We start from the raw sequence: 25162 nt of genomic DNA, 5'->3' as shown, positions 1-25162 counted from the left end.
TTTTTTAATTTATCATATATTATATTTTAAAAGTACTTGACTAAGGACAAAGCTAGTTTCATTTGATGAAATTTTAGGCTAATGATTTGTACATATTTTGGTTAATTGTTGTCTTACATGTGCACAAAAATATTTTTTTTAATTATTTAAATAATTATGTTTGACTAAAATTAATAATTTTATTAAAAATACTATAAAGTAATGAATGTAAATTATGTTTTATGAAAGAGCCCAAATAATGACCCACTAAAGAGAGCTCGTAGTCCATCAATTATCGTCAATGTCGCAACAACAAGTAAACAACTGAAAGAATTTGGACAAAAATGGCTAAAAAAACGGACAACTTGGGATTATTTCAGCGAATGAAAGTCTTCCTCATATGGCTATGGCAACAGTATACATTTTGTACAGCAGTCTACATGTTAGAACCTGTTGAAGCAGCGATTTTTAGTATCCTTTTATGTTTAACTTTATGTAAAGTAAATCACAATTCATGAATTGCCAGTCATGCCAGTGTGGCAGTGCCGGGGCATACTCGGCAGTGGGGTTTGACTCCCACCCTTTTTATTTTACCCCCACCCTTTTTATTGAGGCACCCTTTATACTGAAAATTCCTGACCCCCACGCTTTTTACTGAGGCACCCTTTATACTGAAAATTCTTGACCCCACCACTTTTTGCTTTTTCCGCTATTTGTAAACTGACAAAGTCGCATTTACGCAATTTGGTTCAAGTATCAAGTACGCCGAATTCTGCACCTATTTCACATGTGCGAGTCCGATGTTTTTCTCTCCAATAAGTTAATTGATACATTACGTGAACAATGCAAATTATATGTGAAAAACTACTACTGCACTGTAAAATAAGCATTTTAATGAATAACTGTACTTTTATGGTGTTCAAATGTTGTTCTTGTCATGAAACTTTACGTACGCTGTGTTCAGCGACTATATCCTACTTCTTCCGTGCTGCTTCGCTCAATCAATTATGCATTTAATGACGTCACTCATATACGATCAATGTAAAGAAAAAGAACACGTCATGGAAAATCGGACATTTGCATATGACGTAGGTGTTTTGGCAGCGCTTCCGGGGGGAGGATATTGTGTACATTGCACTGGATTCACGTAAACAAGCGCGAGCCTGCATCAAATGGAATTTTATCTTGCGACATAGTGTGCAAGTTTTGGTGATTTTTCTTGGAACTATGATTATTTTATCATTCAATAAAAATATACTGTAAGTTGGAAGAAGCCCCACGCTTTTTATTTTAATCCCACGCTTTATATCAGTCCACGCTTTTTACCCAAAAAGTTTAAACCCCACGCTTTCACCAATTTTCAGAATTTCGAACCGGCACGCATTATAAAGCGTGGACTGCCGAGTGTGGGGGGCAGTGCAGTCGGCTCACCCGGTAAATACTGTATGCCTGCGCTTAGGAGGTTAGGGTTAGTTGTACATTTCCGGCTCACCCAGAGTCGGAAACACACAGCAGAATGAGAATGAATCACTGGAGTATCATGACAATTGAAAATGAATGCAAATGGCTATATCGGCAAGCCAACGCCCGTACACGTACAGAATTGCTAAATCCATGCCGCGTTCCCAGAAAATAGTCATAATCATAATCATAATCGCATATATAAAACGGGGAAAATAACTATTTTATTAAATCCTAATACCATTTTCCTGCAGTCTGGCAGGTAGCTCAAACCATCATGACCATGCACCATAATCACTCTTAAAATATATTTCTGTGACCTTTGAGGATAACTTATAAATAAAACCGACTGAACGCACGCCAGTTTACACTACAGTGAGTGAATGTTGTGTTAACAAAACAAATGCGATGCCATCCCATGTTGACTTTTATTTCATATTCACTCGATGGGCATCACATCATCAGGCACATAGACCTACACTCATCAGTTGCAGTAACTACAAATTTTGAATGTTTGAGGACTTGTTCTCAATGTTTTCATTATAAATGTCGCAAAATATTTGATGACAATAATTAACAACCTGTTGACCCATTACTCACCTGTGTTTTCATGTCATATTTTGTGGTGAAAATGATAACAAATTTATGTGTAATTTGCAATCATTTGTTGAACAAAGATTTCTCTGTTCCGACTGCTAATGTGAATGCACATGAAAACGTGGGGACACATACAGGGTCCGCATTAAGCCATTTTATTTGTGTAGCAAAAATGCTCACCAAATTTGGGAGCGAATGCTTATGAATGGTACAAAATTGCTACACATTCCAAAATTATGTAGCAAATGATAAAAATTGTGTATCATTTTGCTACTGCTACGCACTTATTGCAGACACTGGACACATACATGTAAACAGCACTTCTCGGAACTCGCGGTCAAGCCGGGAGTTTCAATTATTGGAACTGGACCTATTACTGCAACTACATCAATAAATATTATTCTAATCATGTCTATGGTTTGATCCACACGTCTGTAAAATGAGACTACAAGTTTGACTTTACAGCTTTAAAATGATAACAAAACCAAAAGAGTGGCTTATAATTTATGGTCGTAAAGTTGCAGTAAATTTGTTAGAGAGATACCGAAAAGTTCAATGCTTCCACCTTATTTGGGTGCGAGTTCAAGATGTGTGGTCTTACACAAGAGACTATAGAAGTAGAAACAGACTGAAATATTAATTTTTATAAAATGGCAAATCTATTACCGTAGGCCTATACATGTGAATTTGTAAAGTGACTTACTGAAGCAGCATAAAAAGGTGCACCAGGCAACCGAACACTCACAATTAAGTTTTAAGGGCCTTATAGTATCAATTGTGGAAGAGGAGGACCTGAGAGTATGAGGCTCTTGTAAAATCTTTTTATGGTTCTGAGGGCTTGATTAGAAGCAAATCTGTTTATTGCCACTATGGTATGTGAACTTTAAAAAAAAGGAAATGTCAAAATTTCCAAAAGGAAGTGGGCAGGGATGAGAAACTATAATGTTTTCTTTTTTTTACTTGGGTCTTATGATCAGGTCTTGAGACTTGAAAAGCACTTTGTGTTATCACAATGGCCGATAGCATGATGGCGGAGCAGAACAGGCTCTCAGACTCATAATCGGAAGGTTGCCGGTTCGAGCCCTGGCGACGCCATCGTGCTGTGTCCTTTATCTTGAATCTTACTCTTCTCCACCCAGATGTATGCGTAGCAGCATTTTAAAATGCTTGGAAGGTAACAGACTTATCAATCACCGCTTGTATTTATGCAACCCGTTTCAGAGCCACCACTTCAGAACCACCATATTGAGGATTGAGAACTTGGTCCTATTGGAATGAATGTGGACAATGTTGAAGTTTTGTTCAAAGAAGTTAAAGCCTTAATGTACGATCTTTTTTTCAGAATATATACCTTTATTTTTTTCAAAACCAATTTTTTTGGATATTTGTATAAATACTTACACATGTTCCAACTTATGTAGTAAAACAGGATGATTTTCTGTTGGTCCGACATATTATCATAATTTTTCAGATTATGATATGTCGGACTCGGAACGATCGCAAATCTTAAACTCCTACAAAGCCGTTTGGTTATGCTCCATCCACACATGTGGAGGGAGCATAACCAAACTGGCTGCATAGGAGACTAACTCTGAGGCTGCACTCGGCGTCCTTATCCAAAAAGTGCGAGATATTTTGAGTGATAGAGGTGAAGTTGATAACATCGTTTCTTTGCAAATTTCCAATGTTTTTCGCGTCCAAATGTATCAAGGAACTTTCATAATGATTGCATATTATCATTTTGGAAGAAAAAAAGAAAAATCGAAAAATTTAAAAAGATCGTACAGTTTTACTTGTCTGACTTTAATGTACCTGGGGGTATGTAACTATGTTATATGAAATATTTTTCCTTGACAGTTTACACCAGATATTGTGGTTTTTCTAATATTCTTCACATCTTGTTACACAGCCTACATATTCCTGCCACCACACTGCCATATGATATTACAATACCTAGGTTTTATAGACATTCCAGATGCTGGTAAAACACCTCTGACTTCATCATGACCAAACCTGAAACTTTTTTTTAAAACAATTGTGGATGTTCTGTTACTTCTATGTTGTTTTCATATTGGTGTAGATGACCCTAAATGTATGGTGACAATTCAAGCATCACTTGAGTTTGTGTATTATGCAACGCTGAGCATCAGTATTAACTGTATGAGGAGGAAAGAACTTTTTGGCTTCAAAATGGTATACATGTTGGAGTTTTGCAGGAATTCTGTGAGATGATGGAGGGAAAATGTACCAATGCCATGGATGGCCTGGGATACACAACTAGGTTATCAAAGATTTGAAGTTCAAATGTTAAATTTCATGTATTCATTGGACTGTTAATTACCAGGGACTGTGTCTTTTAAGATGAAATTGTAGAGCTGTCAAATGCTCTCCTAAATGCTTCAGTAGAGGTTTTTTAAGCTGTTTGGACCAATGTCCAAGACAAAATAAAGAGCAAATTAATGGAGCTTTTAGGAGACTAGGAGAGCAATCAATTGCTCTCTCCAAGTAGAAGACAGCCCCTGTTGCAGACTACTGTACATGCAGGTGTTTTATTTTGTAAATATTAATTATTGATTATTGTGGAACAAGTTTGCTAAATAAATTGCTACCAGGATATTGGGTACAAAACAGCATGCTTGTATAAACTTAAATTTAACAATCAGTTTGTATCAGAATGATTATGAACAAGACTGTCATATTAAAAAGCAAGTTTGTTACTTAAGATGGATCATTTAATTTGAAGATTAATGTTATAGGAGGGCATAAACTCTAACTCCTAGAGGATGTAATGTTATCTAGTAATATCAGTTCGGGGGCACTGCTAATTCAAAGACGTCTCTGATATCAAAGACTCTTCAGTGCCGAGTCACCTGACAGTATCATAATTCAAAGACGTCTCATAAATCACATACTCCCTAGTCTCAAAACCCAGCCGCAAACGATATTGTGAACGTGAACTGGCGAACGGGAATAATTTTGCGAGTAGGCCTAATCAGCATGATCACAGGGTTGTAGCTAGCCCAAGTGCCTGCTAGCTCCTGCTAATTTTACTATCCAATTTATGAATTAAATCGCGGGCTCGGGATACACTCTTTCTAGTGAACGTGAGAAATCGGAGAATGCTAAAAAATGTTGCTCTTTTTCATAATTGAGCTTAAATGCTGCAGAATAACTTTGCTCCCTCGACGACATTTTGCAGACTTTCAATTCTCCGGACACATCAAAACTGTTTATTGGTTATTTTCGGAACATATATTTTTTTACAGATTTCCAACTGAGCCGCTGAATTTTAGTTTTAGGCTTAGGGGAAACTGGGGTAATTATGGCCCCCTTTTGCATTTTTACCATGTAATTCTTTAAGTATGAACTGGAGAAGTAAAATTTCTGCATGAGTGGATAGAGGCAATGGGTACCTATAAGATGTGATAAATATAATTGGAAAATATATTGCAATTTGCATAATAATTAACATGTTTTAGGGGCCACAATTACCCCAAGCGGGTAATTGTGGCCCCTGAACAAAATAAAGAATTTAAAGAGTATTGTGAATCCAGTTCTTCCTGATAACTATTAATAACATGTTTTACAGTCATTGCGATAATTCTAGGCCATTTGGAATGGTTTATTTACCAGAAAAAGGCATTTTAAGGCATTTTGTAAAATACTTGTTATTATGCTAATTTTTGCATGCCGAAACTGCGGCCGGATCTGACTGTTGATTATACTTCCTTGTTTTGACTTGAAAACATACTAAATATGTCTTTTTTGTTTCAATAATGACCCCAAATGGCTAATTTTATTAACATATAACAGATTAATGACCAAAATAGCTTTTTAGGGGGTCAGATGCAAGTAATTTGCTTAAGACATGAACAGGGGCCACATTTATCCCAAGCCGGGTATTACATAGTATGCAAATTTAGCTCATTAAATAAACAATTTTTTTATACAATTGTTATATCAATGGAAACTGTTATGATTACCTTTCATGTCAAACACATACAAAATAGTCAGTGATACAACCAATAAGTACCACCCTTATGAATAAAAAGTGGACTTGCCACTTTTTAGAGCCATTTGCGATGTCGCTCCGCTACTTAGCCCCCCCTCATAAAAATTTGAATGCTATTTGAATATTTTTTCACCAAACAGTAACATAAAGACCACTCTTTCATACAATACAAAGTTAAGTCACCTAGACCAATGCTTAGTATAAAGACACCCTGATAAAGACAAAGGGGCCATAATTACCCCGGGGCCACAATTACCCCAGTCTCCGCCTATATTTAACACTCGTGCTCAATAATTCCTTCAATTCAGCCTAAGTTTAGGCTTTTCTGTTTTGCTTGAGGGGGATGTGCTATAATAGGCCTATAGTCATTATATAATTAGACCCCCCTCATAAAAATTTGAATGCTATTTGAATATTTTTTCACCAAACAGTAACATAAAGACCACTCTTTCATACAATACAAAGTTAAGTCACCTAGACCAATGCTTAGTATAAAGACACCCTGATAAAGACAAAGGGGCCATAATTACCCCGGTGCCACAATTACCCCAGTCTCCGCCTATATTTAACACTCGTGCTCAATAATTCCTTCAATTCAGCCTAAGTTTAGGCTTTTCTGTTTTGCTTGAGGGGGATGTGTTTACATTTGATACGCCCTCAGTTGGTCTGTGATCAAAATTGTCAGGCAAAAAACACTATAGTTTACATGGAAGAAGTTGATTTTTATTCATTAACTTTGGTTTCAAAGCAAATAATACAAATAATGGTATCAATCTTGTTTATAAATGCATCAAGCTATGTACATAATATCATACAAAACTTAAAAGATTTTTAAAAGTTGAGTTTTAAAGAGATTTATGTAGTCTGTCATAGACACTTCTGTGTTATTTTGCCTGCTTTGAAACAACAGAGGGCGGTCTGAATGTAAACATGTGACATCACAGGTCACCTCATCTATAATAGGCCTATAGTCATTATATCTATGAAAGATAGGCCTATAATTCCTAACAAATTTCCTGCGGACCTGACTTCTGCATGGGTATGAACCTGCTCAATTAGGCCTATATGGATAAATGCAAGTTAGCCTTTTCTTTTTTTTTTTTTAAGGGTGCCTGAGGGGGATGTGCTCCCTCAGAAGTTGGAGAATTATTTTCAAAAAGTTATGAAAGGCACAATAAAATCATTTGGTGTAAAAGTTATTATTCGTATTATTTTGGGCATAACAGATTTCAACGGACCCGACTTGTGAGGGGAATATTATCCCCAAACTAAAAGCCAATTGGTGCATCATTTTGCATTAGGCCCCTATTATTAACTTATTTTTCCGACCATCATGATTAAGCATAGCCTATAGGCCATATAACCATGTCATGATAATGCATAATATATATTTTAGAATGGATTTCCAGTGGATGCGACTTCCCGTCACAAATTTCAAACATGAACATAATTATGATGCGCAATGACTCAGAACGTAGGCCTACTCTTCCTCGTTTCTTCTTGTTTTCTTCCTTGTTTTCTTTACACTTTTCCCCCTTTCGTTTGCCTAAAAATCTCCGGATATTGAAATGAGCCTGGGTGGCTGTGGCAAAACAAAATTTTCAACCCAGTTTTGCTAATATTTTGTCCTGATTTTTGTAACATTTTCGTTCCGGTATTATTGGCAGTTATTTGATATATGTTTTCAGTTGTCGGGTTATTTCTTTCAATTTTTGGGAAATCAGACCGAAAAAGTAGACCTTTTTCTTTTCCCTCCCTTTTCCGCCCTTCAATTTTTGTAGGGGGCACTATACTGCCCCACTGGCTATGCCCAGGCCCGTATGCAGAGTGGGGCCGTGCGGTGAGGCAAAAGTCCTCAAAAAATCCTAATTTACTGACCGTAGTGAGCAAAAAATATGTTTTTATGCTTTTTAGTCAAAAAAGGTCCAAAGTTTGTGAAGAAGGTCCACTTTTTACAAAATCGCCCCCTGGAAAAAAAAAGAAAAACTTTTTCAAAATCAGCACCCCCAAAAAAAACGGGCCTGGCTATGCCACTGCTCTATCACTCCCCTTCCTCTCCCTCCCTCTCCCTTCTCTCTTTGTCTCCCTCATTTTTTTAAAGACCCGGGGCTGCAGCATGCAGGCCCCAAAGCCCCACTCCCTGGGCAGTGGGCACGCGCCTGGTTTACCGTAATTTGTTGATCTATTTTGAGCCACCTAATCATAACATAACCCTACCCCTATCAATAAAATACAAGTGTCCATATTTCTCCAAATTCATCCCATGCACGTGTGCAAGAGTCAGGCCATGAGGTTAGGCCTGAACGTTTCCGTAGGGGCCTACCATTTTTCAAGTCATTTTTGAATATATTTTTGAAAAGTTGCATACAATGCGTGCCAAAAATCGCTCCCTCCCCCTCGTTGACTGGCCAAAAATTCATTGTTCCCTCCTTTTTTTGCCTTGCCAAAATATCCACTCCCCCCAGGACTTGGAATTTTTTGTTACTTCAAAACGTTGGATATGGCTCGATTTTGCCAATCTAAGTGTTTTCTGGGACCATTTGTCAGATTTGCACAGATAGATATGATGTTTGCACAGGCAGATATTTGCTAAACATAGGAAAGCATATTCCGATACAGTCACCTTCTTTCCGATATGCTGCATCTAGCCCCAAACTGTAAAAAAAAGCACGATGTATGTGATATCACAGACCCCCGTATGTGAAATAACTGACCCGTCTTTGATACCAGAGACGACTTTGACTTAGCAGTGCCCCGGCACTGATATGCAACAAACTTAATCAGGCCTCGAAATTCAAATTTCTGAAAGCACTATTTTTGAATAAAGAAAGATTGATTGAAGAATGCTGTGAAATTAAGTGGCATCAAGGTTAAGGGCAACAGAGGCAGTGGCATCTGAATTTCGAAGCCTGAACATAATAATATTATGTTGCATTTGGAAGACGCAGGCTTTCAATAAACATGAAAAATAATGGGTTCAAATCATTGTGGTACAGCTTGATTTTCTTTATTTCAAAACTGCTAGTGTAAGGGAACAAACCAAAAGATTGATGACGTCCTATAAACATAACTAGTTTCGTTTCTCAGCAGAACCCCTCCCTCCCTGCCAGAAACGTAATAATGAAATGTTGAAAATTTTGACATAATAACAACAATGACACATTCTTCAGACAAGTTTTTGTACAAACGTAATCGAGTATTTTTAACCCCTCCCCCCTAAACAAAACTAGTTTCGTTTATAGGACGTCATCGATCTTTTGGTTTGTTCCCTAATGATATGGATATAATAAAAGCTAAGTTATTTAACTTAACTTTTCTGTTAATTACTGCACTTTTATTATATCTATAGCCATCATTTGTGCATAATGCAAACTGTAATTAAATAAAACTGACATGTTTATTGAGATCATGTAGTAAACAATAACATTTTAAAACACTTGCAACTAACTAAGAGTTATATTTAAATTGTACATATTTTTAATAAATAATAACCCTGGTCATCAAAATCGAATGTAAATTGTGTGATAGTAGAGAGGTTGCAATTTCCAAACGTATGTATCAAACGTATGTGGAATCTATTCAAAATCACTCTCCTGTGACGGGATTTGAATAGATTCCATGTACGCTCTATGCTACGTAAACTTGGAAATCGTAATCTCTCTAATATCTTGTAAGAAGGAGTCATTTGTTACTTCTATTGAGCTTGATTGAGGTATATATCCACATGAATTTGGCTAAAAGAAGTCCTCTGCTTCTCATTTTGTTAGCAATGTGATCCTTTCAACCTTATGTAATCTTGGGAAGTTGGGAACCATGTGTGATGTCCAATGTAATTGAGACTTGCAGCATGTACTACATGTACATTGTACGTAGTACGTGCATTGTCCTATAAAAAAGGTACTAGTAAAAGTCCAATAATATCTTTTAAGGGAACATTTTATTGGTTTACTTTAAATAATATATTATGTATTTATTGTATACATTTTAAATGTATTTATTATATACTCTTTTTGGTGTATGATAAAGACATGCCGTCTGAATACCTGTAAATTATAATGTCCAGACATCTACAGGTCATGGGGAAGATTTAGAGCAACTACATATTGGCACACCAACTGACCTAAAAGAAAACTATGTTATTTGCTTGTTTCTATGTGTGTGATGTGTATATTGAATAGATTTACATACTGTACTCAATTAACTTAATAACAGTACTTTTTCGGTAATGTTCACTTGTTTTTTCTTTGAATTGCATTTGCCTAACAAAGTGGTGCCACAATACTACATTGAATTCTAATTATATTAAATATTGAGTTATAGGGCAGTTTTCCCATTTCTTAAAAACACATGAGGTCCAGGGGTCAATTTCACTAAACTTTTAACCATTCATAAGTCAAGTAACCATTCGTAAAGTTACGAATACCCAATACTAGACATAACTTCACATAAGTTTATGAAGGGTCCCTGTAATAAATCCATATTACTTACAAAGGGTACTGTTCGTTAGTAAGTTTAGTGAAATGGAACTTAATACGAATGATTTTGAGACTTACGAAGTTTCATAAAGTTTAGTGAAATGGACCCCTGCCCCTGATCTATGAAAATTCATAATTTTGTCAGTTCTTTGTGTCACCCATATGAAAAGAATTAACACATAAAATGTTTTGCCATACACCTGGCAGACTTCAATTTTCAGTGTGTGCTTGTTTCGAATATACTTCGATCTACATATATAGAACTACATGCACAAACTGCTGTAATGTGAAAGCTTCGCGCTGTCATTTGTTATTTTTGTGCATTCACTAAAAAATGACATAGTCAGCGAGTTTTGTGATGCAAAGGTGATCAAGACTAATTACGAATAAGAAAAGTGTGTTTCTGATGTGTAAAAGGTGAGCTACAGTAAACACTTGGAGTGCATAATAAAATGCTTTGTTCAGGAGTTCCATTGTGATTTGTGTGACATAACAGGAATTCTATTGAGGGCCTGGGGTTGAAGCATCCATAATGAAGAACCTGAGAATGTCCAGTTTTTAAGACATCCAAATTTATTGGTGTATTTGTTTTGCCAAATGGGTAATCAAAATTAATTAGTATTCTGAAAAAGGAGCTTGGGACAGCAATATGTACCTACCTAGGACAGGTAGCTGAAAACAGGTTTTGTTGAAGACTTATATTAAAATTAAACATGTACTCTAACAGTGTTTATGCCTGCCACTCTTTTACATCTGTAAGTTTAACAAATAGTACTAAATTTTTTGTAGTAATCTGAATATGATATTGTATTTAAATGAGTTTTTAAGAAAGCACAATGATAATAACTATTATTAATTATGTAATAAAGTAATCAAATTTACAAAAAGAAGCAATTTTGTACTAATGTTATTCTATGTGTCTGTCTGCAACACTACAATGACTACATTGTACAATCTTTACATGCCCATCTTTCAGGGCACAGTATCTTATTCATTCATAACCTTGTGAATATCCAATCATAAGGGATATTGCTGATAGCAATCGATAGGCAAAAGTGAATAAGTGATGCATGCTGGGCTCAAATTTGCGATACCGGGTGACGAATTTGACAGCTTTTGAGCCCTTTTCATTTCCAGCATGAATCACGTTTGCCCATCGATCTCGATCAGCAATATACATTGTACATATACCTATACTAATTTATTAGCATAAATACCAATGTGATGTGTGGTTACTAATAAACAACTTACTACTGTATTTCTACATTGCATGATGAAGTGCTTTAAGTTTGTAATTGATTGCAAGCAGGTTGGCTATTCGATTTTTTAAAGGGAAATTGAAAGATAAAGTTAAAAATTGTATTTTGTTTCAAAAATATGATATTATACAGACAGAATCAAAGGAATTGACAGGTGATGCTTATGAATGAGGTTAACAAATTGGCATCAGTTACTTTTTGGGTATTATGAAAACCCTGAACATTTTGTTTGGACTTCGAAATCTCCTTTGGGCTGCTCAGGATATTCCTCGGTTTCAAAAGCAAAATGTTCAGGTTTTCACACAACCCTCATTCAACTGATGCACAGTCATGATCATCTAGTTAAACCTCATAGAATGACATGTGTATGTACAAAATACAGTTCCCTACTACAGAAGGTCAAATTTGACTAGCATTGATCATTGAATGGAAGTGATTGAGCTAAGTCATTGGAAATGATACAAGTACATGCTGGATTCACATAATTTCTGGTCGTGCACACAGTTGCAGATATTTTATTGAGTAATCTGTCACAAAGCTACTGCAAGTAGTACTTGTACCAACTGAGGTATTGCACGTTTTCAAACTTGCATGTACACTTGATGAAATAATAATGAGTTGATATGGATGACATACAAAAGATATATTAATGTCAGGTGCAGCAAGATGAGTTCTTTCCAGAAAAAAAAATCTTTTGTGATCCTCAGGAGTCAGACGACCAACATCAAGACGTTGAGCTGTGAAGACCACCGCTGTCTAGTTGTGGAATCTTCTGTGAACTTGTGAAGACTATATTAATATGTTTGAGACATAGTATAGCTGATGCTTTGTCATATAGGTGTTGTGCCACAGACAATTAGTTCCATTGACCCTTGAACCAGTAGCCATATATGAGCCAGAAGCCATATAAGTATATAGATCAGGATAATGCGAGTAGTACTGGTACCAAGATATTGCAAGTTCGCATACTTTCATTTACTCTCTGTGAAATAATAATATCAAGCCTTGAAATAAGCAGACTGGAACCAGGAGCAATTTGTTTTGAACATTGCTCCTGGTTCACTGGGATTTTACAAGAACCAGGAGCAATTTCTGAAGAAACAGGAGCAATTTTCAATATTAAATCCTTTTCTGCATACAATACAGCATACTGGCAGCACGACTGCATAAAGTGCAGAACTGTAACCAGGTGCAATTTATTTAAAAAAAATTGCTCCTGGTTCATGTGAATTTTACAAGGACCAGGAGCAATTGATGGCTTTACGAGGGTAAATTTGCTCCCCGTGCCCACTTATTTCAAGGCTTGAATAATATAGATCATCATTCAACTTTGACATTCTTGAACAACTGCATTTGTTCTTCAGAAGTTTCGGGTTGTTGTGTGTTTTCAGAAGTTGGGGGTAGATGTATGTTTTCAGAAGTTGGGGGTAGATGTATGTTTTCAGAAGTTGGGATCAGACTCAGTTGCATGTTTTCAGGACAAAGATAAGATAAAAATAATGCTATTTCCTGATTGATAACTTCATCTGGCATATGCAGTTCCATCGGTGCAGGATAGGCATAATCCATGTCCCATATATCAATGAACATCACTCCACTTCCTTGAAATACCTCTCTCATAGCATGCATCATTTCTTTGAACATAAAATCTCTACCTTTCATTGTTGTCTGTTTATTCACTGCATGTGGACTTTTTATAACGACTTTCAATTCTGGACATTGTCTTTTGACTTCTATCATAGCATCTCGTATATGAGTAAGCCACTCCACGTAAGCATCCCATGGCCACATTATAAAATGGGCCCAAGGGCTGACCACTATTACATTATTACAGGTGTAACGTGGTGAATCTAATATTATATCTACTTCAAAACGTACTTGTGACATGTTCACAAAGATTGGCTTAGGATGAGTTGATAATGGATGGAATACAAAAGATATATTAATGTCAGGTGCGGCAAGAGTTCTCTCCAGAAAGAAAGATCTGTCGTGATCTTCAGGATGACCAACATCAAGAAGTTTAGCTAATGAAGCAAACCATTGTCTAGTTGTAGAATCTCCTGTGAAGACCACATTAGTATGTTCGAGACATTGTATAGCTGATGCTTTGTTATAAGTTTGTTTTGTGTCACAGACAAGTGAGTTCCATTGACCGTTGTACCAGTAGCCGTCTGAGAGAGGTGAAGGCAGATCTGGACCGCATAGTGGCAGTTGCAAGGTGTCTTTTGGAATGGTGAATTGGTTATCTGTACGCTCTGAATGAAATAATAACATTAAAATAAGTATTAATAGTTGTGTAGGTCTACACAATCAGATGACATGCAGGATCAAATCATTTTGATATATATGGCCTATAAGTTAAATTTGGTTTATTTTATTAAATTATAGTGTTGGGCAAAATTGTCTCGGATGTTTTGGCTCGCTTGCTGTTATTAAATGATTGAGGTTCATTTTAGCAAAAGTGGTGGCATCTTATTTGAAATATCAAGTATATGATGGATAATGACTTCGCAACACCGAGGGGAGGGGGTACTCGCAGATAGCATACAGGGATGTCCTGCTCGAATGGGGATATTTTTCACAAGAAATCCTTAGACATGGGTAACTATTTAATTTACGCGCTACGCGAGAAAAGCAATTCTATTTTTAAAGCTCAAATCACGTTGGCGTGCTGTGTAAATTGTGGTAGGCATACTACAACGTTAAAAGCGGTAAAAGTATGGATCCTTATATGGATCCCTATATAGGCCACACTGTCTCGTCAAAAAATAACCCAAGAATAATTGAAGAGACACTACCCAGCAAACAAAAGGTTTACAGAAGTCGTTTATGGTGGGTTATATAAACAGTGATAATATAAAACGTTTACTAACACGGACAATATTTTTTGAAAACGTGAGTAAAACCCCGCGTAAAACATTCTAACATATTTGTTATCCAGTGTTGACAATTTCTTTTAATGTTTGCCAAAAAAGTTTTCCAATAACATTTTGACAACATTTTAAAAATATTGTTGTAGTGTTGGTTTTGTTTTTAACACGAAAATGAGGTAGTTTCGCAAAATTCTTGTATTTCAAAAACGGAGTGGTCAATTATCAAAATTCAAAAGGTATAATGTGATAGCTAATATATGCCTCAACCACATTGGTTATATTTAGTTATGTTTGGTTTAACCAACAAATCAGTTTCCGACGATACAGCTCTTTCAGGGACACCCTGTATGATGGACCTTTAATTGGAAATTATATTTTGCAATAATATATTTCGTTTAATCTTATTTTGATATAGATACGTTAAACATCAAATAATAATGCCATTGTGACTCACCTTTGATATTAATGAATCCATGAGGTATAGCTACGTTCTTGTAAAGGTGTTCCCTGAATGAACAAGAAATAATTTTACACGATTAAACCTATTTCAAATTTTAATAATTATATTGTATTGTTATATTTACTGTTAAAGACAAACCATCATCATGTTTATTTGTCTGAAAAATGTGGACATTATGATTCCCAACTATTCTCACAGAGACACCACTTAATTTTTCAGGGTTTTTGAGAGTTCGCATTTCCGCATTTTATTTTATTTCAGTCCTCCCATATCATCTCCAATGAATAATGTTAATAAATATGTAAACGTTTTTGTTGAACTGATTCTCATCTCATCTCTGAGTCTTTCGAAAGCAGTAGACTAGCAGTGTCTTATAACATAGGAACTGCTTCGGAACGGAATGGGAGCATGCATGCGTCCGGGTTCAGAAAATTTGATTCATAGGCCTAATTATCTTGAACAATAACAAAGCAATAAGATAATAGACTTTTAAAATTCAAGTAGGCCTAAATGAGATAATTGCAGATTTTGTACAGGATATGCATTTCACGAGGAGAAGGCCTGGAAAGAAGGGAGATAAACGTTGCTATATACTATTCCTTAAGTATTGATTTTATTGTAGGCCTATGCTTTTAAAAAGAGAAAAAGACGATATTTACCCTGAAAAAAGTACTCTTTTTTCTGTTGGTAATAATCTGCTAAATTCTCCAGGAAAATTGGAGGCTCCTCGGATCCCTGCTAAGCTCTCACAAGGAAGAGTAAAAGGTTTATCACAAACGAATTTGGTGTGTTTCAAAGCTTTCTTTGGTTGGTATTCACACATGTTATTCCATGTAGAGTCATACATTAAATAACATTTAGAAGTTTCTTTGGCATTGCCGAGTTGGAATTCACCGTCCCAAATTGGTAAATGGTCACCATATTTATATGTTGTTTTTAACCAATGGACACCTTCGCTAGGATGTGCTAGAGTTAGTTCTAACATGGCGTCCCCTTTCCAGCCAGCAGTCAAATACATGCTGTATGTTCCGTTATCATGATCGATGATCTTTGCTGCAGTTCCTGCTATTAGATGAGGACTCTTCAAAGCGCCTAACCAAAAGTCGCCACCAATTGTTCTAGGTCTACCATACGAATCTTTGGCCTCGATTATATAATGTAAAGTATCGCCAACATGAATGGCTTCATAGTCTGCAGGAGATGCAAGTTTTACAACAGTTGTGGCAGCACATGTGACGTCAAATGATGTCACAGCGTCTATGGAATGATGAACAAATGGCGCGCGATTTGCAAACATTTGAAGGGAATCCACGAGGGAATCATCTGATATTACTCCATCGAAATTTGGAGGTCTGGTTCTTTGTCCAGGTAGCAATGGTAGTAAGTGATCTTCTTGGTGAGTGTCTGAAGATGAACTTGATAAGTATTGAGTCCTTGAATCTGCCTGGATTGAATTGGATTGCAGCATACCATTTGGTTTGAGTGGTTCTTGGAGGTTGTTTATGGCGAGTATCGTCTCTTCTCTCTAAAGAGAACAAAATCGAAATATAATTATATTGTTATTACCAGTTTTGACCATTTTATACTGAAATGTATCAGCTGTATATTTGGGTATGAAATGTATGTTTTTAATAGGCCTACATGTAGTTGCCATATTTTATCTTCCGCATTTTGACATCTCTTGCGACTTCTAACCAAAGTTAGGCTATCCGGAGAAGGTCGCATTTTTAAACTGAAAAACTGGTCTTTACAACATGCAAGCGAATCAAAGACACGCAACACATATATCTGCTAATTTCGTTTCACAATTGAGATAATATATATTTAATAATGTTCCTCTAGAATCTTTCCATCAGCTCCCTTACACGTTGGGGGTGGGGGGGGGGGGGGCGGAGGGGCACTTTTTGGACCGGGGGGGCTGGCCTCCAACTCTAAATCCAAAACATAATGTGACGTGTGTCACATGCCATGAACATAAATAATCATATCTCTATGAGACCCTGAACATGCTGAAAGAACTGAGTGTTAAAACATAGACCCTGGAAATGGTTAAAATGATGCACCAAATGGCTTAAATTGGACCAATATCTGTGATTGGACCTTCATTTTGCCAAACCTTACCTAAGCCCCTGTGTATGGATAAACAAACCCCCATTTTCCACCCAACACTATATACAGCGGTGTAGCTGGAATTTTTTTTTTTCAGAGGGGGGGGCAAACTGGGGGGCCCAAATAGACAATTTTGCCAGGCTTATTGATAATAATCGTATGGTATTGCATATCGTATGGATTCCAACATCTCTCTCCCCCTCCTCTCCCTCTCTCTTTTTTCCCCCCCCCCCCCCGGCAGCTACGCCGCTGACTGTATATGTTTAAAGCAATAATAGTGAAAACTTGTTTACGAATTGCTTCAATTTGGGGCTTCGTTTAATCCAATTCTGATTTTTCAAACTAAAATGGTATACAATGATAGAGCCAAAATGGTCCCAAGTGGCTTCAATTTAGCCTTCAGTTTCTCACTTGCACATCCCACCTCAGACATCCCCCCTGCGCGATACAGCTATTATGGCTATTCATTCAGTTTATGAAGACCAAATGAAAAAAATTAAACATATTTTGCGACAGGGTTGCCAACAGTTTTACCTAATTAATAGCTATTAATGATCAAACAACCCTGCTTAATAGAGTTAACTTGACCGGATGTTTTCAAATGGCTTCATTTCAATATCCGGGCAAGTTGAGACCCGGTTGAGACAGCCAGGTGGATAAGGACATGCACCAACTTTGGTGTTTCCCGGGGGTGTTTCATGAACATGATGAAACCGTATTTAGTTTTTAGGCATATGATTTCGGGGTGTGATTCATGGGCTTCTCTGATTGTATGTCAAAAGAAGACCCGTCAATTAATTGTTACAATTAACCGTCTATGGCAAGTAGGCCTATATTGCACAATAGAACAGAAAAACCAGGTGTTTCAAGTCGAAAGACCATGGGTTTATCAATTCGATTGTCAGAGTTCTTTTGATAAACTTGGTTTTTCGGCTGATAGGCCTAAACCAGGTTAATCAAAAACCATGACAATCGAATCGATATAGGCCTACTTGGTTTTTGAATTTGATAAACCTGGTTTTCAATCGAAAAAACAGGTTTTTCGAATTTGATTGTCATTAGTTTTTGATACCTGGGTTTTCGCCGATAAACTTGGTTTTTCAATTCGATTTTTTTGATAAACCTGTTTTCAATTGAAAAACCAGGTTTTTCGAATTCGATCATGTCGATTGTTATGGTGTTTTTGATAAACCTGTCGATTGTCATATGAAAAACCAGACTAAACCTTTCGCCGATAAACTTGGCTTTTCAATTCGATTGCCATATATATATAGTAGCTCATTGTTTCTTCTTTTTTTCGAATTCGATTGTCATAGTTTTTGAAAAACCCCGGTGAAAAACCAAGTTGGTTTATCGGCCGAAAAACCGGGTTTTTGCCGATAAACTTGGCTTTTCACTGATAAATTTGGGTTTTCAGTCGAAAAACCAGATTTTTCGAATTCGATTGTCATAGTTTTGATAGCGGTTTCTCGAACGAGAAACCTTGTTTTTCGCCGAAAAACCAAGGTTTTCTGTTCTATTGTGCAATGACTTGCCATAGCCGTCTAGCACGGTCTATATTGGATATAGGCCTAAGCCACGATTTGATCTGAAACTTGCGCTCGTGTGTGTGATTGACCCCCGGATTGACCGGCACTTCTAATTAGAAGGCAATCACATGAGCCTAATTACAAAGACCATTAGAAATAATTGTGTTGAACGTTTATTTACAGTTTTGAAAACTCTTACCTTTAAGTTAACCATGAATCCAAACAGGCAAATAATAAGACAAATAATTATAGTAGATGTAATAATCGTTCGTTTTCTGATCCATACTTTCTTCGAAGGATGATCATGTAACATATTTACATCCAATTTTTTGACCAAAACTGAATCCATTTGCTTCACTGGCCTATACTTAGCATGCTTAGTAGGGCTCTTAGTCATCGCACATGACTTGACTGACGAGCGGATATGTTATGACGTAGGCCTTCAAGACATATGGGATATCAGCTGATCAGCATGCAGTTATCAGCGGATGCATTCATTTGGACAGGTTGAATCGGCAAGCCGCAAAAGCTACAAGCTGATTCAAAAAGAAGCTAAAAGAAGGTACATTCATGTTTGGCTCTTTTGTACGAAATCTATAGAAGGAATCCGCTGTTACAAATGAAATTACCATTGAAAAGAGCAGATTCTGAACGTCTAAATATAGAAAAAAACAGTGTTGTATTTGCATATACACCAAACCCGATAGGGTCTCATTTGAATAAACTTTATTATAAAGCCATCCTTTTTTTGTCGCTGCACAACAGGCGCGTGTCCAGGGAGGCTTTGGCCCCGAGTCTTAAAAAAAAAAAGAGGGAGAAAGAGAGAAAAAAAGAAAAAAAGAGAGAGAAAGGGAGGGAGAGCGAGTGAGAGTGGCATAGCCAGTGGGGGCAGGGGACGTATACTGTAAAAGTCAATTGCGCGAGAAGATATTTTCGAGATTTTGAAGAGTTTGTCAATTGCGCGAGAATTAAATTTCGCGGTTTTGATATTGATACAATAGAAACCTAATGCAAAAGGTTATTTTCGCGAGTTTTTATTTTCGCGATTTTATGTCCAGTCGTGAAATTCGCGAAAATTTCTACTTTTTTCAGTAGGCCTACCTCCTAAAATCAAAAGGGGAGAAAAAAAAGCGCCAAAAGTGGATCCATAGGCCTATTGCACAAATTTTGAATGGAATTAGAACGCATTTTATAGCCACTTTTTCGGTCAAATTCTCGGTCCAAATTCCTATAAATAGATGCATATAAAAGGGCTATGTTCCAAAATAACCAATAATATTAAATGTAAAAATGTTGCACCAAATGCCTTCACTGAGGCTTTGATTGCAAGTTATTGAGCATGCGTGTTCTTATAAAACTAAAATTCGCGGCTCAGTTGGAAAACTGTTAAAATATCCAAATAACTCACAAATTGCTCCATTGGGGCTTTTACTTTCAAAAATTTTCTAATTCGGAGGGGGCACATCCCCCCTCAAACACCCCCCTGAGTGTGGAGTGTGCAGTGGTCCTTTGACCATTAATGCCTTCATTGAGGCTTTGATTGCGACGTACTTGCGAGTTATTGAGCATGTGCGTTCATATTAAACTAAAATTTGCGGCTCAGTTGGAATTCTGGTAAAATATATGAGGGGGGGGGGGGCACATCCCCCTCAGACACCCCCCTGAGTGTGGAGTGTGCAGTGGTCCTTTGACCATAAACGCCTTCATTGAGGCTTTGATTACGACTTGCGAGTTATTGAGCACGTGTGTTCATATTAAACTAAAATTTGCGGCTCAGTTGGAATTCTGGTACAATAACCTACAAATGTGTAAAAATGTTGCACCAAATGGCTCCATTGGGGCTTTCACTTTCAAAAATTTTCTAATTATGAGGGGGCACATCCCCCCTCAGACACCCCCCTGTCGCGCAAGCGCGTCTGCGGCGCTGCCGCGCTGATGTCACACCTTTCAACATTTTTCGTTCAGACTTCAGCCCCCGGGGTCCAGATTTCCAGATTTATCTAGAATGCATTAGAACACTGGACCACTTTCACTTTGACCAAGTAAAGAGATCTGGAATGAGTGTTTTGACATTATTTTTTTGTGGGACATGAGGGCACATAAGACATATCGAATTGCATGCTGAATACGAAGAATGTCCTTCTGATATCAAGTAATTTTAATTTTTTGAAATTCACGATATAATGCAAATTTTATGACAAATTATTAAAATTTGATATTTTTTACATATTTGATATATATAACAGTCATCGATCGAAGTAAATTTTATAAATCTAAAGATATATTCTTAAAGTGTATGTAGCTGGGAGGAAAAGCCGACGATCAATTGAAACTTTGACCTTTCATTTTGAAGATATGGATTTTTTCCCAAAAAGACTATTTTTTTTTGTGTTTTGGGGAAAAAATCCATAATTATCTTCAATACGAAAGGTCAAAATGTTCAATTGATCGTCGGCTTTTCATCCCACCAACATACACTTTAAGTATAAAGTTTACTTCGAGTACTGTTAAATATTAAAAATATCAACTTTTTAATCATTTGCCATAAAATGTGTATTACATTGCGAATTTCAAAAAATCAAAATTATTTGATATCAGAAAGACATTCTTCGCATTCCGAATGCAATTCGATATGTCCGATGTGCTCTAATGTCCCACAATAAATACTGTCCAAACATTCATACCCCATCCCTTAAACCAATATTCTGTGAAATAAAAATATGAACATTTATGCATTTTTAGAAGAAAATATTGCAAAAATAAGTAATGAGCACTCAAGTCATTGTAGCTGATTACCTGCATTGATAATTAGTAAAAACAATGCAATACAAAGAAATTTAAAATGCATGTAGCCTATTTAAAATGAAAATCATGTCTGATTTGCTTCAAACAAAGATCTATTGCTCAGTGCTTAATTTGCCTTACTCAATTAATCGTTTATGCATGCTTACAGCATTTTCAAAATGCCCATTTAGTCCAGTCAAAGTGGGTTTTGACTCGCCACTAATTGCAACAGAATTTTTTTCACTGCTATGAATGTCATAGATGTCCCCTGAACAAAAAGTATACTAAAATCTACTTGGTGGAAAGGTCGTTTTTGGCGGGAAAAGGTCATACAGGGTCAAATTTCAAAATTGCTCCAATCATTTTAAAAACTATGTCAAATTATTCCTCTTATCATAAGGATTCAGAAAAAATATAGTTTGCCATATCTGTGATATATGGTTTTTGAGTTATAACCGAAAAGGTCAAAGGTCAAATGTTGGGGTCAACAGAGGTCAAAAAAATAAAAATTGTCTGATTTTAACCAAATTTGTCTCAAATTGTTCGGCTTGCAAACATAATTCATTTAAAGAATATTTGCACTGTTTAGGTTGTTTAATTACATGTGTAACATCGAAAACTAGGTCGGGGTCAACAGAGTTCAATGGGCAATGACCTCTTTTACCCTGCTACCTAGGTAACGAAACATCCAAGATATGGCAAACTATTCTTATTTTGGAGTGTTTTTAAAGGACAAACACATTGAGACCATTTTTAAGGAGATTGGAGCATTTTTTCGAAGTTGCGCCACGTGGAGCCCAAAATTTGACCTTTGACCTTTTTACTTATAACGTACTTGAGAATGGTACATCACAGCTGAGACTATTTCAGGTATAATAGTCTCAGATCACAGATATGACGAACTATACTTTTTCTGAATCCTTAAGACACGAGGAATGCTTTGGTATAGTTTTTAAAAATATTAAAGCAATTTTGAAACTTGACCCCTGTATTACCTTTTCCTGCCAAAAACTACCTTTCCACCAAGAATATTTTAGTATATTTTTGGTATGATGTTCAGGGGATCCGGGGGGGCACTTCAAGAAATGGATATAGGTGTAGGGCTGGCACTTTCGCACTAAGGGGCATTCGGTGAGAGCAAAATGTAAAAAATATGGGGTCATTGGGTGAGAGCATGATTTTTGGCATTCGGTGAGAGCAAAATGTAAAAAATATGGGGTCATTGGGTGAGAACACATTTTTAATGGAATCTTTGGGTGAGAGCCGAAACAGCGCCGCAAAAACCTCGAAAATCGAATTTCTAGTTCTAAACGGCTTAAAATTTCATTGTTTTTTCAAAATAAGTAGCAAAATCAGTGACAAATGAAAGTTGCTGTTCAAATTGAACTTGTAAGGGTCTTTGGGTGACAGATCAAATGGAAAAATAGGGGGTCTTCGGGTGACAGAGCATGTGTTCGTAAAAAATATGGGGTCTTTGGGTGACAGCGATGCTGAAAAAGGGGGTCTTAACAGCCCTACATACGCATCACCTCCAAAGTTGGAGTGCCCCCCGGGCAGGGGATATCTCTAAAATGTATAAAAGTGAAAAAAATTCTGTTGCAATTAGTGGTGAGTGACACCACTAAATTTGCTTAGATTTATATGACTGGACTAATTGTCGATTCAAAAGTGACTATACATGCATCTTTTAAAGGTAACAAGTTCATCAAAATAATGTATTTCCACCAATTACTGCATCTAGACTAGAAACAGAATGCCGCAACGCTGTAAAAGTTTTGGTCATGGTATCTATTATATATAGTTTTTTAACACAAAAGTATTGTCAAAGAAAACAGGATTATTATCATGTCATTGCCTGCAGAGTGCAGACTTTTATTTATTCCAATTCAGTAATAAATATTTTCAGGGTTTATTGGCATTAATTTCAAAACATCAGCAAATTATATGGTACAAAAATACAATGTGGTGTTATTTAAAGCTTATTACTACTCTCTATATGAAAGTATCAAAGTGCAACATTTTGACACGTTCTGGTTTTAAGTGGATGATCTGAAAGTTGTCTTTATCTATAATTCCAATAAAATACACTTGGAACTTACATTGTTATATTACAAAGTGAGACAGATAAAACAACTAGCCTTGTTACCTTAAACTGCAAACTTCGTGCAAAGTAATGTAATGTAGTGTAGACACATTTTGTCCACACCCAAAGTTGAGATTTCTTGATATTTATAAATACTTAGATGTACGGTATTCTTTCACTTAAAAGTGAATAAGTGATAAAATACAACTTTTTAATATTTCCTCCCATTTTTTAAATTCAAAATCCCTATTTCACTCGCCTACCTCGCAGGGCTCAAGACATCTACTATAAAAGTAAATTGGAAAGTCTAGAATGTGCAACTGATTTTTTTTTGTATCACAAACAATTTGGGGCACAAAAGTATATTTTTGTGATTGTTGAACATTTTTAAAAATCTGAACTTACCAATACCATAGGATTCATTGACTTATTTTCTTTCCAAAATTGTGTAGTTTTGTTTATTTTAGCCTCAAATTTCAGAAATAATGAAGTCGGAAAATGTCCATGTTCTCTCCCATTACTCTCTCCTTCAGATCAATTTTATCAATAGTAAACAGTCATATAGTGGAAATAATATAATTAATAGTGGATATCATACTATTGGACATAAGAAGCACACCACTTTTCTTGATTTGCAGAGACTCGTAGGTTATAGGCATAGACATATGGAGAATATAAATTTTATATCTTCCAAACATCAGTAGCATTTTGTCATGGAGATGGTATCCCAGATTTTAAAAAAATCAGATCTTGCAAGTTTTCATAACTTAGCACCTGCTAAGAACCATTTAGTAGACGGGTGTTAATAATATGCATGCTTCACAGTCAGCTAACATATCACATCAAATATCCACAAAAAATTTCATCATGAAGATGGTGTACTTGAAGTTCTAGGTGCTGAATGGGATGTTAAAGTAATCCCCCAGGTTTCATAGTCATTCTTTCTGGCATCCTTTATGCCTCCCAATTCTGCTGTTTTGTAGAAAAATGCAAAAAATATATACAAATAGAAATTATTTCAATTCATTAAATGTTAATTTAACTTGTCACTATGTTGAATTTAAGTGGTCAGTTGCTTAAAACAGAAATGAATACCAGTATACGGATGATTATAAATTGCACATACCACATAATGACTATAAAGGTTGTGGTTTTGATTTAATGGTGTAAAACATGTCTCACTTATAATAACAAAGCAACAAATCAGTAGACAGCAAACTCACCTTCAAGGATATAAGGATATTTTTCATGCATGTACTTTCTGAATTCTGGAAAATAAATGAAATACAAACAAGAATAATTAAGTGAATTGATATGAATTGATTTCATTTGGCAATATGGAGATGGGGATTTAGTGGAACACGGCATTTTCTCATTACCCATAATAATAATAATTGGGATATAAAGTAAGCAGAATAGCTCAGAATAGTAAATAACTTTGAGTTTGACCCTTTTTTACTTCTTTCCCATGAATAACCTAACACTCTGTAGGTGGTCAATGGGACACATTTAGATCCAAATGCAACAACAACAAAAAGATT

At 36.2% G+C, this 25162-nt stretch overlaps 3 protein-coding genes across 5 annotated transcripts in view; 1 reads left to right on the top strand and 2 right to left on the bottom strand.

The window, feature by feature from the left end:
• The first annotated feature begins 250 nt into the window (after nucleotides 1-250).
• LOC140149122 (serine palmitoyltransferase small subunit A-like) lies at nucleotides 251-5282 on the top strand. Its single transcript, XM_072171303.1, has 2 exons — nucleotides 251-450; nucleotides 3905-5282. The coding sequence occupies exons 1-2, from the start codon at nucleotides 324-326 to the stop codon at nucleotides 4042-4044; spliced, it is 267 nt and encodes an 88-aa protein (XP_072027404.1). The 5' UTR covers nucleotides 251-323; the 3' UTR covers nucleotides 4045-5282.
• A 7707-nt stretch (nucleotides 5283-12989) lies between these two features.
• LOC140149114 (NXPE family member 4-like) lies at nucleotides 12990-19120 on the bottom strand. The gene is made up of 4 exons (XM_072171289.1): nucleotides 18954-19120; nucleotides 15776-16641; nucleotides 15111-15163; nucleotides 12990-14038 (listed from the first exon to the last, which is right to left on the bottom strand). The coding sequence occupies exons 1-4, from the start codon at nucleotides 19101-19103 to the stop codon at nucleotides 13104-13106; spliced, it is 2004 nt and encodes a 667-aa protein (XP_072027390.1). The 5' UTR covers nucleotides 19104-19120; the 3' UTR covers nucleotides 12990-13103.
• Nucleotides 19121-23358: 4238 nt separating this feature from the next.
• LOC140149093 (protein CEBPZOS-like) overlaps nucleotides 23359-25162 on the bottom strand; it is a 61163-nt gene continuing 59359 nt past the window's right edge. For 2 of the 3 annotated variants that reach the window (XM_072171277.1, XM_072171269.1), the window contains exons 3-4: nucleotides 24845-24889; nucleotides 23359-24608 (exon numbers count right to left, since the gene is read on the bottom strand). In XM_072171277.1, coding sequence (XP_072027378.1) covers nucleotides 24487-24608; nucleotides 24845-24889 — 167 coding nt within the window. In that variant the 3' untranslated portion in view covers nucleotides 23359-24486. The remainder of the gene's footprint in view (nucleotides 24609-24844; nucleotides 24890-25162) is intronic. The other variant, XM_072171261.1, reaches the window with a different exon arrangement.

Source organism: Amphiura filiformis, chromosome 1 (genome assembly GCF_039555335.1).
Source record: "Amphiura filiformis chromosome 1, Afil_fr2py, whole genome shotgun sequence".
In the NCBI taxonomy this organism is placed as follows: domain Eukaryota; kingdom Metazoa; phylum Echinodermata; class Ophiuroidea; order Amphilepidida; family Amphiuridae; genus Amphiura; species Amphiura filiformis.
Note: the sequence above shows the minus strand (reverse complement) of the source record. Positions and strands in the feature narration are given on the sequence as shown.

Bases quoted from the DNA above. Each gene is read 5' to 3' on its own strand.
- LOC140149122 (XM_072171303.1), top strand. From the start codon at position 324: ATGGCTAAAAAAACGGACAACTTGGGATTATTTCAGCGAATGAAAGTC. The intron at 451-3,904 runs GTATCCTTTTAT...AGTTTACACCAG, and splicing joins TGTTGAAGCAGCGATTTTTA to ATATTGTGGTTTTTCTAATA.
- LOC140149114 (XM_072171289.1), bottom strand. From the start codon at position 19,103: ATGGATTCAGTTTTGGTCAAAAAATTGGATGTAAATATGTTACATGAT. The intron at 16,642-18,953 runs GTAAGAGTTTTC...TGTTCTCTTTAG, and splicing joins GATTCATGGTTAACTTAAAG to AGAGAAGAGACGATACTCGC. The intron at 14,039-15,110 runs GTGAGTCACAAT...TATTTCATTCAG, and splicing joins TGGATTCATTAATATCAAAG to AGCGTACAGATAACCAATTC.